This window comes from Pangasianodon hypophthalmus, chromosome 14, assembly GCF_027358585.1.
Source record: "Pangasianodon hypophthalmus isolate fPanHyp1 chromosome 14, fPanHyp1.pri, whole genome shotgun sequence".
Taxonomy (NCBI): Eukaryota; Metazoa; Chordata; class Actinopteri; order Siluriformes; family Pangasiidae; genus Pangasianodon; species Pangasianodon hypophthalmus.
Genome location: NC_069723.1, coordinates 14,410,557 through 14,428,100, shown reverse-complemented (window position 1 = coordinate 14,428,100; position 17,544 = coordinate 14,410,557). Strand labels below are relative to the sequence as shown.

General features: G+C 39.6%; 1 protein-coding gene across 9 annotated transcripts in view; it reads right to left on the bottom strand.

The window, feature by feature from the left end:
- Window positions 1–17,544, bottom strand: part of ece2b (endothelin converting enzyme 2b) — a 51,437-nt gene that overhangs the window by 28,371 nt on the left and 5,522 nt on the right. For 2 of the 9 annotated variants that reach the window (XM_026934754.3, XM_026934761.3), the window contains one exon: window positions 1,547–1,633. In XM_026934754.3, the coding sequence (XP_026790555.1) occupies window positions 1,547–1,633 (87 nt within the window). Of the gene's footprint in view, window positions 1–1,546; window positions 1,634–2,881; window positions 2,921–10,175; window positions 10,304–10,444; window positions 10,536–11,364; window positions 11,453–11,557; window positions 11,704–17,544 lie in introns of those variants that run through there. The other 7 variants (XM_034310584.2, XM_026934756.3, XM_026934759.3 and 4 more) reach the window with 7 other exon arrangements.

Sequence of the window (17,544 nt, the reverse complement as noted above, 5' to 3'; positions counted from 1 at the left end):
TGGCAAGATCATTCGTTCCAACAGGCGTCATTACTCAAACATTTCCTAAACAATTAAAGGACAGTGTAATCTAAACGGAACTTGTTTTAGACAATCACAGAATATCAGTGTTGTTTTCTTACAACTGATCTAGTGTTAAAAAAAATTACAAACCCAAAACACTTAATAATATGTACTTTAGTTAAAACCCAGATTGTTCCCCAGGACTTTATTTTTTGATAGGTTCGGTAGATAGATATGACGTCTCTCGAGACGGGAGCTGCTGTAATCGGCTGCCACTAGCATGGCACCATCTTGGTATATTCAGATATTAAAGATAACAGTTCATCTTTCTTTCCTAGGTGCTCTCCACGTGCCAATTTGTGTGTGATAATTATTACCTTTGGTGGAAATTGCTTTACTTTTGGTATGTCACCATGTAGGTCATGTAAGCATTTTGTACAGTGCAGTATTTGGCATTTAACCAGACATAACGGCCTCAGGTCACCCCAAAAAGATCAGTAAAAGTAAAGTTTCTCCCTAGCCGCTCTTCCGTAAATCCATTTCTATCTACTGAGTCATGAACATTTGGTTTGGAATTATGATTTAGTGCTGTATGAGAGACATGTATATCTCTGATAGCTCTATTGGGATTTTTTGCTACTTTATGGACCACCATTCCTGGAAATATTAGGTTTTGGAAATTATTTGCAATACTTTGTTTTTTGCCAGTGCATTATAAAGCAATTCTTGCTTCTAGCCTAAATATATCTTTATCTGGAAGCAAATACTTTTTCACGCCTGATGACTGAATGTTTGATTACCTCAAGTTTTTTTCCCCAGATTTCATTACTTACTAGTAAAAAAATAATTGTAACAACTGAAGGTGAAAACTCCACAAAGGCGGAGACAAAACGTAGGAAAAACAGCAGCACCCAAGCTGCCAAATGCTTTGGATTGCAAACCTCTGAGCTATTTTTTTGAAATTCAAAAACAAAAAACAAAGCCTTAGATACTGAGTCAATGCTGGGAATATGTGGGAGTGCTCAATTGTTTCCTTGGCTCATTGCTCAGAATCCATTCCCGCTAATCATTTGAGCTATCCAAGGCTTACAATGAGGTGCCTGTTCCTAATAAGAGAAATAACCAGACCATACAGTGTGTAGTTTCCATTCAGAACTTTTTCTGCTTCCGCAATTAGCAGCATTTCTTCTTATATCTGTGACTCACTATTTGTAGAAGTGGAAATTAACACTAAATCTGCAGCAACCTTGTGACGTGCTAGTCAGTGGTCTGATCCTATAATAGTGAACATAGAGTATGATGCTATTGTGTTATCCACAAACCAAGGAGATAGAGTCCACACAGAGGGCAATAACATTCACACTGACCTGTGAATAATGTGAATAATTTTCTTTTAACAAGTTTCTGCCTCAAACCCAACTACACCAAAATGTGTTCAATTTCAAAAGAACAATACTGGTACACTGGTTGTCTTCCTGGGACACATTATCACACTAACATCAAGAACGTCCCAAGCAACTATTAGCCCTGACCATTAACTGACCTCCACGCTGTCAGGAGAAATGGCTCCATCAGCCGGAATGTCTGACCCCTCTTCCTCCTCAAAGGTTGCACGCTTGTAGTTAGACATCTAAGGAGAGAAACACAGTAGGCAATGAGCAATGTTAATGTTACACTACTCACTGCAAGAACATCACAGTGATAACTGCTAAAGGTGCACTGGTCAATACTTTTAATGTTCTTACTATCACAAATAAAATAGAAGCATCATAACAATTATTGTTCCAATGTGATCAAAGCAAGAGTATCATACTCTAGAGAAAGCTTCTGAAAAAAATGCAGGTTAGTCCTGAACATCTTGGCTGTGTTTACATGCCTCCTTCCAGACAAGACTAAACTGCCAGGACTGCTACATTATATTTTTTGCGGGGAGGAAAAAAATATGGTGTTCTGCCGCAAACATGTATAATGAGTGCATAAAACCTGCTGATCATAAAGGGGGTAAAGTGAAACACTGAATTAGCTACTTTTCTCCTGGACAGGTAATGCGGTATAGAAGTTAGTATTATAAACTTGCAAACTGTTTGGCTCAATGAATACAGCTACGTGTCAGAATTCTGCGTGTTTAAACTCTGTCATAGCTAGCCAAGGAGAATGAGACAATGGACAGTTAGCTAGCTGGAGCTATGAAGCAGAGCTCCTCACTGTGCCACCGTGCCTTCCTCAAACACTGAACAAATCATTCCAAAGTCTGCAGCTCACCTTGTAAACACTAGAGCCTAAAATCTATCCAAAGTAGCTTCAGAACAAGCCAGGGAACATGATTCAGTTCTGTTCTCAGGCTAGGTCAGGACAGAGTAAGAGAAAACGACTGAGGAACTCATGTAACACATTGCTCTTTCATCTGTTTTGTGCTTTTTAATCTGAGCTCCAAGAGAATTTAAAATCCCTGACGTATCCAGTATGAGCTCTCTCAAACATTGATAGTGTAAACACTGGACTGGCTGAGAAAGGAGCAAAATCCAGTTGTGTATTACACTGTCTCAGTTCAGACATACACTCTCTCCTAATATGCATTCAAGTCACTTTTACATACATTTCACATACGGTACCTTCTCCATTTAAAAGCATTTGGCACACACACACATTAGTGGATCGATTAAGGGCAGTTTTTACAATTGTGCATGTGCGTATGTGTGTATGTGTTCGTATGTTCTCTCTTGCACACTCAGTATTTAAGGTGGATGGCTATCAGTGACTGCCCGTCCTGTCCTGCACATGAAATACAAGTTTAGAAGAGACATCTTTAAGGTGAAATAATACATATTAGCTGAAACATACTAAATAGTCTAATGGCTATTAATCTTTTCTTACTTACCATTCACACACTTTAGTCCAATACAGTTAACTGACAAGTGACAGTAAAAAGCAGAAGTGTCTTTTATCCCCCCCCTTTTTTATCCTGTCATGTTGTGACTGGAACAAACCAAGTAGCACAGAAACAGGGGGATATGAGGCTAGTATCGGTGAGGCTGTGGTAATGAGCACAAACTCAGAGGAGGAGCGCAGAATAGATAACGCACACTTCCTCAAAAGACACTCTCCTCCTGTTTCAGTGGGAACGGTCGAATTCATGGTCGTGTCAAGGAAAGCAATAGAGATATTTATTTGGGTATAGCCGTAACATAGCATTCATGTTAAACAGCCAATCTGACATAATGGTAAGTGCCAGTGTTATCTCATATTGAGTACTGACTGCTTGAGAGAGGAGAATTCCCCAACAATTGCTGACTAACACATGCTGGACTGACTGGACAAAATACAGCTTCTGTGAACCAATTTACTGACGCTTTTCCTCACATTTCCAATCCCCCTTGGCACTACTTTATCTCTATTGCTTTCTCTCTTGTCATTTACTCTTTTCAAGTCAACCCCCCTCCTCCATTTCCTTTCCTCTCCTCTGTCTCTCGGGAGTGAAAGCCTGTGTGACTCAATAATCGCTTCCTGTTTAGTAAATATTTCTTTTAAAAGGGATTCTCTGAAACACCCACTAACATCCAGGTCAAAAGGCTGCAGATAAACACACATTTGTAGACTATTGGTCTAATTAGGAATTGTGTTCCATGACAGGTGGCAAATGTCTACATGAACTCACTCTCACTGAAGTGATGTGTTACATCATGGCCTGGAGCAAACTGTAATCAAACTTCTAGAATTAATATAGCACTACACAGACACACACAGACACACACAGACACACACAGACACACACAGACACACACTCAAGTTTCAGTGAATCTGTAAATGATAAACTTTTATGCAAATGATTACAAGACTGAGCTCCACAAGCTCTCTGTGAGGACAAAACCTCTCAGGTTTATGGTTCTATTACAAGGTACCCTATTGAAAAATCTCTTTTGGTCAAACAGCCTTTACAGTACAAGATGTTCATGTATGGAACCTACTTCCTGTTTGGAATTAAGACTATTCAAGAATCTAAAAAAAATACTGTAAAATATTTAAAGGGCACCCGGTTTTGCAGCTATGTGTAAACTTACCCTTTTATCGTGCTGCACGTCTCTTAATTTTTAAATAATGTTTTAAGCCCATCTAGGGACAAACATTGCACATTAGCCTGCTCTGTAATTTTCTGTGCTTATTTATCAGTCCATATGGAACACTCAGTAATAATATACTAACGAAACCCACATCTCTCTCACTTTCCTATACTCCTACCACTGACCTTCTCTCTTGCACAGAAGTCTCCCTTCTGCTCTCGCTTTCTCATCCAACCACTTCTGCTCAATGGAACTGTTTACCAGAAGCACTTTGAAATCTCTCTCTCTCTCTCTCTCTCTCTCTCTCTCTCTCACACACACACACACACGCATGCACTCACGCACACGCACCCTTCAGTCTCCAAATGAAACCGAAGTCCAGCTGGAAGTATCTTACTTCTGGCTTGGGATTTTTGAGTTTGATTTGTAAAGAATAAGAAGAGATGAAGAACAGTGAAGAAATCTTCAAAGGCAGAAATGAGCAGAAAAGCATCACAACATGTGCACAATGCACAACATGTCAAACTTTGAAGTGGACGGGCTACAACAGCAGAAGACCACATCAAGTTCCACTACTGTCAGCGAAGAACAGAAATCTGAGGCTACAGTGGGCACAATGGCTTGAAACTTGACAGCTGAAAATTGGACAAATATGACCTTGTTTTTTTTCCATCTTCAAATGCGAGATAAACAAAAGCAATCACATAAAGGAGACCAGATTTGTTGTGCTGGGAGAAAAAGGCAGAAAAAACTACAAGACTGCAACTTATTGTGACTACCTGCCTGCAGCAATTTAGCATACCATATATTTTTTAAATGTTACAACAGTGACGGTAAATATTTACCTCTCCGATGAGAATGAAATTTTTCTTACTTCCTTTCATGGAGCTCTGGTGCTGATATCTTTCTCAGATGCGTGCGTGAAGTAAGCTCTGGTCTCGGGACCAATTACACCACCCACATAAAACTGTTTATATCAAATGAAGACAAGTTTACAATTACTGCATAGTTTACCTTTCAGCTTAACAAAAAGAAACACTTCAAGTCAGTGAAGACCAGCAGGTACCAGAACTCTGGTTCTGCCTGTACTGCTGTCTCGATGCTCAAACACGGCCCATTTGAAGTGTGCTGTTCCCACAAACAAACCTTAACCTCACTGGCCTTCTTCCATTCACTTCTCCTTCCATCAACAAGGTACTGAGCACAACACACACTGAAACCTTACAGACACCATCCAGAGCCCTGGCACTTACAGCCATTCATAAATAGTTTATACTGCAGAAGGTTTTGAGTAAACTCTATCCTGCTCCGAGACCTGCCCCCCATCATTTCCAGTTTTATACTTTTCTCTAAAGAGGAAAACATTCTGGTAATAGCACTATGATCTTTGTACTACAAGTATGATGTGCTATTTTACTCTCAATTAAATGCTGACTGTCATCACACCTTGTTTTGGAGAGAAAAAAAAAATCAAGAAATTTTAGATGGTGTTATTTAACCAAATATCAATTATCAAAAATTTTTAGGCATCCTACAGGTGTTATTGAATGGGTGATCTTGAGAAGGATGAGGAATCAAACCTGATGGGGTGTGCTGTTAAAGGAAAATAATCAGTGACAAGGTGCTATGATGCAGCCTAAGTTTCTGTTACCACCCACGAATATGATTTTTTTTCCCCTTAACACCACGTGCCAAAGTGTTTTATTCCTCTTACATCACACCAAATACAATGATTACAATTATAATTTTTAACTACCTTTTAACACACTATACTTTATAACTATTTATAGCTAAATTTTATGTTGTGGAATGTCTGTGGGACAAGTTAGTTCCTGTTATCACAGTTATAAACAGTTGTCCCCTCACCAACCTCGCTTTTTCCTCTTGAAGTTAATCAAACAATCGGAAAGAGCAAAATTAAATATCCTGAAGACACTTCCCATAACGGAAAACTTACTGACCGTTACAAAGTGCAGACACCCAAAACTCCTTCTATAAATATTAAATAAACGTCTGCTTACAGAAAACTTCACTGTATAATACATTTTCTCCATAAGTCCCTGTGAATGAGTTGTTACTGTAGAAACGATAACGTACGAATGAGCACATTAATATAGAACTACTGTCAGAGCTGCTGCTATAGAAAATTCATCAACACCTTCTGACTAATCTGACTTGAGAATGCATCAGTGCTACGGTATAACGCTTTATAGTCTTCTCTTTCTTTTGGTATAACCTTTCAACAGGCAACCTTTCAACGTTGTTCATTTAAAAGGGAGATGAGAGAAAAAGAAATAAAAATAGAAGTTTCCACGGCTTTCTTTTAATTGTAAAAAACACAGCATCAGCTATGTTTGACATCATAATCTACAGAAAATGCATTATGCTCTGGAATTGTTATTCCTAATGACAACACTTGACCTGCCTAACTTGACCTAATGAGTCAATTAAGGCTTAACAAGTTAATTAAGTTCTGAGCCTTTACTGGAAGGGTGTCCAAACTTCTGCACATGCCATAATTACTAATTAGTTCAAATATAAAGTAACTAACATTTGAAGAATTTTTTTTTTTTACAGTTTGCTGCAGTGGTTGTGCTTACTTCATTTCAAAAATGAACAAAATATGTCATTTGGTGGGGGTGCCCAAACGTATAACAGTATATTAATTGATTAAATTCTTCAGTAATAATGACTGAGTGGTTTATGTGAAGACAGAACAATACAAAACCAGATACAGCTCAGGAGCAAGTGTTTGCTCTGAAACAGTTTTCTGTACAAATCAGCTGCTGCGACTTCTAAAATTAAAATGATAAACTACATACATCTTTTCTCTTATCTGTTTGTTCTGACTAACATCAGACTGCAGCAACGAGCAAGAGCTGGCAAAAAGAGAAGTCTCTCCTCCCCTTTGCTCTCACCGAGTGCATGCACAAGGTTGCCACGGCAACAAGGAAAGCCCCTCCCCTACCCCCCCATCCTCCAACCCCACCGTTACACGAGCCAGGCCATCGCAAATTAAAGCAATGTGTTCAGAGTCTTCTCTCATGCAGCCAGACGCTGGACGAACAGCTGTGGCCCGGTCTGTTGCTTCTGTGGGGTTGCTAGTGCGGAAACAGATGAGTGTGTGCACCCCGTTATGGGAAGAACAAACCGTTAAACTGCGTCAGAGGACTGTAAATAATAAACAGATGACAAGGGCTGTGGGAGTGCAGCAGTGCCGAGTGAGAGAGAGAGGAAGAGAGTGAGTGAACACTTCCCATCACATGTGGGTCAGTAACGAGCTGCAATTATAATTCATAGAGGTCCATTTGAGGCTTTGACGTCAGTGAGCACACGTCAGGGAGGTGGAGGCGAAGGGTGAGGGCCCTTCAAGATCTGCTGATGCACAGTTATGGGCATGAGAGAATCATTTAGCTCCTATGGCTGCTGTAAATCAGATGGAGTTCTTACTGTAAATGCAAATTCAAGAAAGAATGTACTGATGGAAACCCTCTGGGTGAGAAAGCAAGCATAAGACGGTTTGTGCAAGAGTATTCTGTGAGTGTAGACCTTTAATTGTTAGTGGTACAGAGTGTACAGAAATATAATCGCGGGGGAAGAACTGTAGCCAGACCCCCTGAAGAGGAGCTGTTGAAAAGCTGTACAGAGGAGACTGGGAGGTGGTGGGTACAGAAACTCGATCAGGAGGAATGAAAGGGAGAGATAGGAATTTGTGTTGCATTCAACTAGAGGTCGTAACTCTACATACAACCTGAAAAAAAAAAACAAACAAAGAAAACACCCCTCAACTCGGAATTCCTACTCAGGATCTCACCTCAAGTCTGAGTTCCTCAGAGTTCAGCAAGTGCTTGTTTCTTTTGACAGCTAGTAGGAGGTGTCCATGTTTTTCCCCCCACCTTGTAGCACAGCCTCACAGGGATTGAAAATGATGCAATTCTAAGCTTTGACTTCTCACTTCTAAGGTAAGTCGAATGCAGCACTATAGGTAGATAGCTTTGAAAGAGGTGGAGTTTCAGATGTGCTCTTTCCCCAAACATGAATTATTTCTTGATTTCAAAAAAAAAAAAAACATTGTAAAAATTTTAACACCACCCTGCAATCTGTCATACCATTTCTTTACTGTGGACACTGCCTCAAGCTTTTTTTTTTGTTTTTTTTAACTTCCCTACGAATTCATTTACCACATCAACTGACCGCTGTAGTGTAAATTACTTCTGTAACGTGTAAAGTGTTGTGTGACTATATGATGCTGGCTATCTGCTAACTTACTGATCAACTTACCTTAGCCACTAAGCACCAAACCTTTGCTGTCCCAATTAAGTCATGATCCAGAGCCTATCCTAGGAACACTGTGTGGAAGGTGTATATGCTCTCTAGATGGGACACCAGTCCATTGCAGATTCACACATTAAGGCACTCACTCACACCTAGGAGCAACTGCATATAGTCAATCCACCTACTAGCATGTTTTTGGGAGGTGGGAAGAAGCCAGAGAACTTCAGAATAAACCCACACAGACACAGAGAGAATGGCAAATTCCACAAAGACAGTAATGCAAGCTTAGGATTACACCAGGGACCCTTTTCCACTGGCTCAATAAAGCTACACATTTCATTTTTAGCAAAACTAATAAACACATTACATACTGAACCTTTAAATAATACTATAGTTAAAACCAATTTTTTCACATTTTTCTCAAATATATCTTTAACAACCCTAAATATAATAAGCCTCATGTTTTTTTTTTTGCTTATTCACCCACCCCTAAGTGTCTTACATAAAGTAAAAATGGACACAGGGATGGAGAGAAGAACAGAAGACCGTAAAGGAGCGAGCGAGAGAGAGAGAGAACGAGGGAGAGTCTTGCCTTGCAAAGGGAAGGGAGAGGTTTTCCCAAGTTCCAGGAGTGGTGCAGGACTTTCTCTGTGCGGAATGTGATTGTTTGAAGTGGCTTCCTGAGGAGTATTTTTAAAAGGAAGCAGTTTGGCGGGGGCAGGCTGGCATAGTCCAACCTCTGCCCGAGATGTTACGAATACCCTGAACTCCTGTGCCCAGAGAACCACCTACACTGCCCCGCAGCCAGCTCACACACATGCAGAGCGCTGCAGAGAGGCAATACACCCCATAAACCTCAGAGTTAAACCGAAACTCAGCCACAGGGAGCAAAGGCTGCTTTAGGAGTACTAAGAGACAGAGACGAGCTGGAAGCTGTGAGGATGAGGGAAAGTCAAGAACCAATCCTAGAGGGAGAAGCGAGAGAGACAGGTACCAGCTCTAGTCTCCTCATGCCAGAAGTCAAGTCCTGATAAAATCATAATAAAATCTTGGCCGAATTCTATAACAGACTGCGATAACGGGTTCTTCATGTCAGACTATATGATGACAATCCTCTAAGGATACACCTGCGATTAAAGAAAATTACTGCTTTCTGCTTACGTGCAGAAAATGCGGTCACATAGACAGAAACAAGCCCTCTGTGTAATAGTTATGCTTACAGAAGATACATTTTACAATGAGGGGTGTGGAGACATTCGTGGCTGGGTAAAAGAGGACTACATTGAACAAGGAGACAGGCATGTAGGCTGATAATGTCATAATAATGTGTGCAAGTCAGTATATGATCACTTGAACAACCAAATAATTGTAGCTATGCCAATCTTATGCTGTCCTCCTATTGGTGGCTTTTAGGTAAGCATCGTAGCAGCAGTCACACTGAGATTTTAATCAAAAACTTCTGACACTGCCAGAAGTTTGTCGTCAACTGCCTTTGGTTGTAATAGCACTAAACGCGCTGCCAGGGAGCACATCACATTACGCAATCTAAGACCACTGATCTCAACTCATAACCAAAGAATTCTTTTACAATGTGCAAAAATCATAGACTCAGCACTACAGACATACATCTCACTGATCTAGTGGTACGATTCCTACTTAGGTGCAAGAGATCCTGGGTTTACTGACTAGATGAATCTGGAAGTGGAGTGAAGTCACTCTGGGCAAATGCCATAAATGTAAATCTACACAAGCTCTAATCAATCAGTTACATTAACATAATTCTGAAGCATCTGTAAGTTCACTGCACATGCATCTGCTCCTTCTGAAATAAACACTTACTGAAAAATTTGCCATGAAGAGCCCGCGTAGTTCTTTCAGCTCGATAAAGAGGCTTCCAAATCCATAAACATGCACACTTTAAAATGGGAATGAGAAGCCCTTCCAATCCAGCTACTCCTCTCTGGCTGCTGCGATGAAAACAGAAAGTTCAGCTCTCCAGCAGTCCAACTTTTCCAAACAACACCACTCAGTGACACACACAAACAGACACACACACACACACACACACATACAAGCGCACATAGAGTAACATCTTGATGTTAAATTACCTTCCTTCATCTTCAGATAATGGGAGTGGAAGTTCCTCTATTTGTATGGACATGGTTTATACAAGCACAACTCTTTCTCTCATCCCTCCCCCTACCACACACACACACACACACACACACACACACACACACACACACAGAGCGTAGAAAGACATCAGTCTGCTGTGCTGAGCCAAAAGTAGGCTGAGAAATATCTTAGAAATTGAAGTGACTCAATCTCTGATCAACAACTCACAAATCACACACACTCATACTTAATGTGAAAGGTACAATGCACTCTGTGTAAATAAATCATTATTCAACTGGTAGTTAATTTATCAAACATGCATTAATGAACTGCAGCAACTTGTTCAAGGACTTCAATGTTATGAAAAGTCAAGGAGGCTAAACAATAGAGCTGTAGCAATACTGAAAGAAATCAGGGAAGGAAAAAAAAAAAAAGAAAATACATGAGAGAAAGGGAAAAAATACAAAGTAAAGAAATGAGTACAAGAGAAGAAAAGAAAAAAGTAATAAAAGAAAAAGGAGAAGAGAAGAAAAAAAGAACAAAGAACAAACAAGAGGAGAAAAAAAATAGAAAGAGTAAAAAACAAATACAAAGAAAAAGAAAATAAAAGGAGTAGGATGGGGAAAAAGAAAAGATAGAAGTAAAAAGAGAGAAAAGAACAGAAAAAGTTGAAAAGCTAAGATAAAGATAAAGAAAAGAAAAGAAAAGAAAAGAAAGAAAAACAGAACAGTACTGGCCTGAGCTCTGTGTGCTGACACAAAAAGGAAGTCGGGGTTCAGCAATCTCCCTTTCCTCTTTTCTTCAATTCATGACCTCTGTCCTCACCCTGACAATGAGACCCCATCTCTCTCTCTCTCTCTCGCTCTCTCGCTCACACTCACACACAAATCCCAACAGCAAAGCTATTTATTACCTTCAGACACTCCTTACAGCATCTCTACATTTCACTGCTTGCATGAACAAAGCGCCAAAGAAACCAATCTTGCTACTCAGTACAGTAGTCGCTCCTCCTAGCTGCTCACCACAGTGTACCAAACCACACGTGGAAACTCCCTCACGGGAAAACGGAGGAGTGGAGAGAAAAGAGCTCACCCTCAAGTACTTACCTCACAATGTATCAGCAGTTTACACACAAGAGCTGCACTGCACTGCTGATCTTCTCTTTCTGCTGGTGGTCAGAGTGAGCGTCAACATTGAGCACTCAGGGAAAGACAGAGGGAGTGAACAAGCGAGTGAGAGACGGAGGGAGGGACAGGAGGAGGGAAGGCAGGGAAAGAGGTAGAGAACAAACAACTAGCTAGAAAGGGACAATCAGGAGTCCATTCAGCAGGAAAAGTAGAAAAGCAGGGCTTGAGGAAAAGATAGGCCAGAGAGAGAGAGAGAGAGAGAGAGAGAGAGAGAGAGAGAGAGAGAGAGAGAGAGGTGCTCTGATGGGATGCGAAATAAAGCGTAACAAGATTGCAAATATATTTCAACCCAACAAGAGGAGACTAGAGAGGGAAGAGGAGTGGGTTTAATTTTTTTTTTTTGGTCCGATCCTGTACACATTTCTTATGATATTATAAAACGCACAGAAAGTTCCATCTTTCTTCTTAAAGAGGCAGAGGGAGAACATGAGAGTATAACCGTGCCGTGCGAGTGTGTGTGAGTGAACGCTCTCAGCTGGAGCTTTCCCCCCAATCACTTGAACTGTTCTGACAGAACACTCCTGTGAGGACGCTGCTCTGACCTTGCACTGTACATAACTCACATCAGATAAATACACGCTTCCCACACGGCAAGTGCTTTTCATGATTCCTCAGGGCCGCTGCCATTCATAATGACTTCATTCAGGCACAGAGTTAGTGCTAGAAGTGCTAGCATACAGCCGCCAGCAGAGGGGGCTTCCATCACTGCGTGCCAAACAGAACGCTTCATTGTTGAGGTACAAAGGTCCATTCTGAGCAGCGCTGCCAGGCCAATGTGTCCTAATGCAGTTAGCCATTCGGACGCACTTCACACAACCACTCAGTACCTCAAACCAACAGGCACAACAAACAAAACCCGGCAAAGTGCAGCTCCTTGTTATCTAAATGTTATATAAGGGATATTCGTCCCTTAAATATTCTTCAGTGGGGTCCATGTCACTACAATAACTACTCATATTCAGACAGTGTATCAGATAAAATGGATTTTTATACACAATACAAAATACCAAATAATACAGGCTCACCAGGATTTCATGATTTTTTTCTGTGTGATTTTTACGATCAAAATGACCAGAATTTCCAGAATTTTGCGGAAAATTTGTTCATAATTAGGATACCACATTTACCATATTATGTATGACGTTAGATGTCGAATAGTCATACACGACACAAAAACAAACAAAATGCATAAAGCGTGTTTATTTTTGTGTCTTCCCAATTTCTGACTTACATACAAGACAACTTTGACAACAACAGAAGCATAGAAATTTTCCCCACCTGACCTATATGAACACACAAGCAGCAGGTGTGGTAGTTTATATATAGGTACTGCATGTAACTTCAGTTCACACAGGCTCAGTATATCAGATGAACACTCACATAAAGCAAAAAGGCAGGTGACATCCCTCAACCTGTTAATTCACTACTCCGCAATTTAGGCACAAAATCAAACTGTTCATCATCTTCATCAACTCATACTTTAAACAAATAGAGTGGAAACATTGATTATAGGCCATTCTAATATATGCTATACTTGCAAACACATTGGATCTGTGTAGCCACATTTGGCAGAGGAAATTACATTTCACTTTCGAGCACTGGCTCGTCCACTTCCAGAAGACCACTGTCCACTTTCTGATTGTAATACAGGAAGACCAGAGCCCTCAAGTTACTGCTTGAAGTATAGCACCATCAGTTGGACAGAACAAGCTTATAGATGCTGTGGCTGCGTTCTGCATCTGCAGAGTTGGAAACTGCATCTTTGTAGCACAGGGCCAGGAAGCCTGTCCTGTACACCTACTCTCAAATGTAATTGTATCAAAATAAACCATTTCTTCATTTGGTAGACGTTTACCCAAAATGTCTTACCATTGAACGTGAATACAATCCCAGATGGCAGTCCTGAGATTTATAAGCCCAGAGCCTTAAAGAAAAAAAATCCATCCTGAACATTTTGCACATTGATCTTGATAATTAATGTGATTTTCAGCGGCGTCCAAAATTTATTTCGTAATGAAATTGAGTTGACATTTTTTCTTGAAACTTTTTTCTTGGTTTCGTGGGGCCAGTAAGAATTAGCCCTTGCTTCATCTCTAAATAAAGAGAGCAATGCATCATCAATAGCAATGTGCTCGTCATCTCATAGCTCGCTAACTAGCCGAGCCAAGTCTCTGACATAACTGCATTGTATAGCTGCATTGCATTCTGGAACACTGAGTCCAACATCTGCTGTCTCCACTACTGCTATATTGGATTTCTCATTGTTATGAAAATGAACATTGTTGAAAAATTGTGACTGATGATAGAAGCTCTTCTGCTTTTAACAACAAAATCTGACTCATCTCTTATCGCGTTGTGAGTCACTAAGCACATCACAAAGTATAAACACATTTAATGTGTTTCAGCATGTTTTTCCTTTAACTTCGATGCTACCAGTGTACAAGCATTATACAGAAACACAACATACAGTATTTTCTATGCATTTTTTTAAGAGGAACATGAAATCTGTAGCATGAGTTCAGTTAATACGGCTAATGCTAGCATTCTGGTGAATAATAGCTAACACTAACACATGGTATTCTTCAGAAACCACGCTGATGGAAACTGTGAAGGGTCAATCACTATTAATGTTTCTTTGGTTTTTAAAGTATTAATGTATCATCACTGTTGATCTGTTATATTTTTTCCATGGATGTTAGCAAGAAGTGACCATAATGAGTGAGAAGATCACAGCAGCTTTGCCCGCTAGGCAGTCAGGCTTTAGAAAGCTGCTGCGCTGTGCATGAAATGTTCACAAACAGAAAGTATTGCAGCAGAAATATTTCTAGCCCTCGAGCAGCTCAAAAAAATATATATATATATCTATCGGAAACTCACAAGCAATTTCATTTACATTAAGTCACCAATCTAAGTCAATAGATTCTCTGCAGTTTGAACACACAAAAATACACACAACAGCATTCTGATATAAATTACCCATCCATTTTTGTCAGACATTGACAAATACAGTTGCATTTAAAATACCATTTCAAAGATATGAGGAATACTGCTAGTTAGGTACATCAGGAAGGATGAGCAAAGATGAGGAATGATGAAATGATGGAAACAACGTCTATCCTCTCAACACTCTGAGTAGATGTCTTTACACCACTGAGATTCTTTCATTATCCTGCCTTATTCCCTCCGTCTTCATTATCAAACATAACAGCAGTGAAGGGAGTAATTGTGTGTGTGAGAAAATGAAAGAAGCAGGCACGGGACAAAGAGAAAGCGAGAATGAGAGAAGCTCCCTCTCCCCTGAGAGGTGGAATGATGTCACTCTTTGTGCAGCAAGGTTAACACACTCAATGCACATGGTTAGGAAAAGGAAGGAGGGAGGATCCGATGGAAGAGAGAGGGAAGGAAGGAAGGAAGAAAGGGGAAAAAAAATATATAGAAGAAGGAGAACAAAAGCTGAAGCATCTGAGAACAGGATGGATGGGTCTGAGAGAGTTTCTCTATCTTTCTAAGCAACAAAACAGTTTACTGCAGGGAGAAATTTGTGGTATTTTTCCAGTGAAGAACTTACACATGTTATCTCTGTAGGCATTCTAAGGATGTCTAATTTTTAGTTCTTCTCCCCATGTTACATTTCATAGAATCATCAGGCTTGCAAGAGTTGAACTGGGAGGGAACACACAAAAAAAAAAAAAAACCCACACACACAGCAAGTGGAGCTGAGCTCTAATATTTTAATCCGATAGAAATGCAGATTATAGCATGTCAGTGTTAATAATTAAGATGATGTGATACAGATGTTTATCATCTGCCCATCCAACTACAGTTAGTTAAATTAAGGCATTAGCACAGAAAGAGATATGAAAAACTTTTAAAACTTTTATAACGCAAATTGTATAGTATTGTCTCTCCATTGTTAGTGTTCATGAAGGACATATGGCTTTTTAATCCTTGTGTGCATTTTTTCTGCAAGGATTTTAGTAATAATCTCATTCAGTGGTTAACTGGTTTGCTGGAAACCAAAGGGTTCAAATCTTGGATTTTCTTTTCTTTTTTTTTTTTTAAACAGATCTAGACTGGATTTACTGTTTTTTCAGTAGATATAGTCAAGCAAGCTCAGACGTGAGGTGGTCTGGGAAAACCAGCTGGATGTTGCTGTGGCTGAATTATAGCAAACAGCTTAAAAAAAAAAAAAATTTTTTTTATTTTGGCCATAATTGGGTTTTTCTGCCTATAACACACATACTTCACTAAAACAATTTGGAAATTATCTTATTTTCATACTTCTAACCTTGCCTTAAACAAACTTGGTGGGAAAAACAATCAATCTGCCTAAAGATGTCTAAAACACCCTAGGTAAGTATGACTTCTTCACACAGTTAATGTCAGGCTTTGATCGAGTTCTTGCATAGCTACATGCCGAAGCATAAAACATAAACTGAATCCAAAAATGGAGTTATTGAGTGCAGTTTTCTCACATTTCACGTTTAGGGGAAATGAGAATTAAAAATGCTAGAACTTTACTTGTGATTGAGAGAACCATTTAGTTTAGGGAAGCCTGTAGTCTACAGAACTATATAATAGTACAAAACAATACAAATTCACCATTCAATTCAATTTATATAGCGTATATATTTATATATTTATATATTCTAACACTGCGTTATATATATATATAAAAATGGGCACTGTCACAAAACAGCTTTACAAAAATCCAGACATAAATCTTTTAATTTACCCTTGTATGGTTAGGACGTCTGGAGCAAGACAGAAGGCTCTAAATGTCTGATAACTTGCAAAATATTACAGAGTGAGACTTGAATCAAATAGTTATGTCTTAATTTCCAAAGGTGGGAACTGTCTATGAAAAAACAACACCTCGGGGCTACTAGAAGGTCTGATTATATCAGTGACTGCAAGCATGAGCACAGCCTAACCATCACATATTTTTAAACTAAGAGTGTGAAGGCATACATCAAGTAGCTTAGCCAGCCATTTTACTAGCTAACTAAAGCAAAACTTAATATCAAAATAGCGCAATGGCAGGAAAAGTTGAGGTAAATTCGGCACTGGATTTGCTACCAATAAAGAACCTCTGCTTCTTTACATTCCCACTTCACCTTACAAGCTTTCTTAGTGGTCGTTTCTTATCACTGATTTTACCTAGCCTGATGTAACATGAGAATCCGGCTGGCTGGGACACGTTTGTGGTCTATCAGCGGTTGAAATCTAATAGTCACATTGACTTATTCATGGCTGTTGTTGAATGGCATGGAAATGTGCACAAAGCTTTGACCTAAAAAGTCCAACCCACCACTGAATCACTGCAAAATCTCATTTAAACTTTTTTTTTTAATCTCCCATTCTTCTCACTTTCCTTTCCTTTTCCCCCTCTCATCCTATGTGAAAAGCACCAGCAATCACAAATACAGCTGCCATGCACCACAGAATCCAAATCCATCTTGAGTGCAGTGTGTATTCTCTCCGTCTTTCATTTTGGCCCTCTCCTCTGGTGCAGTACAGAGTTAGCAGAATACTAAACATCCAACCCACGCCAAAGGAACAACAGAGAGTAACGCTGGGGCGTGACAGTATAGACAGAAGATTCAACTGAAAAAGAAATTGGGGACAGAAGGCTGAAAAGAAGGAGTGAGAAGTGGTAAACTCAAGTAAACTCCACCATATCCATTATATATGAGATTTTTCAATGTCACATTCTGTGTAAAGGGACATTTGTGATAAATGTGATTGTATGCCTCCTGGTAAAATCTCATATCAAGTTTGAATTACACAAAGCCTAATTATTGTACTAGTAAAGGTATGGCAAAAATGTTACAAAATTTGAGTGTGAAAACTGTAATTGGGAAAAATAGCTACTTTTAAAACTACTGTTTCTGTTCACACTCTTT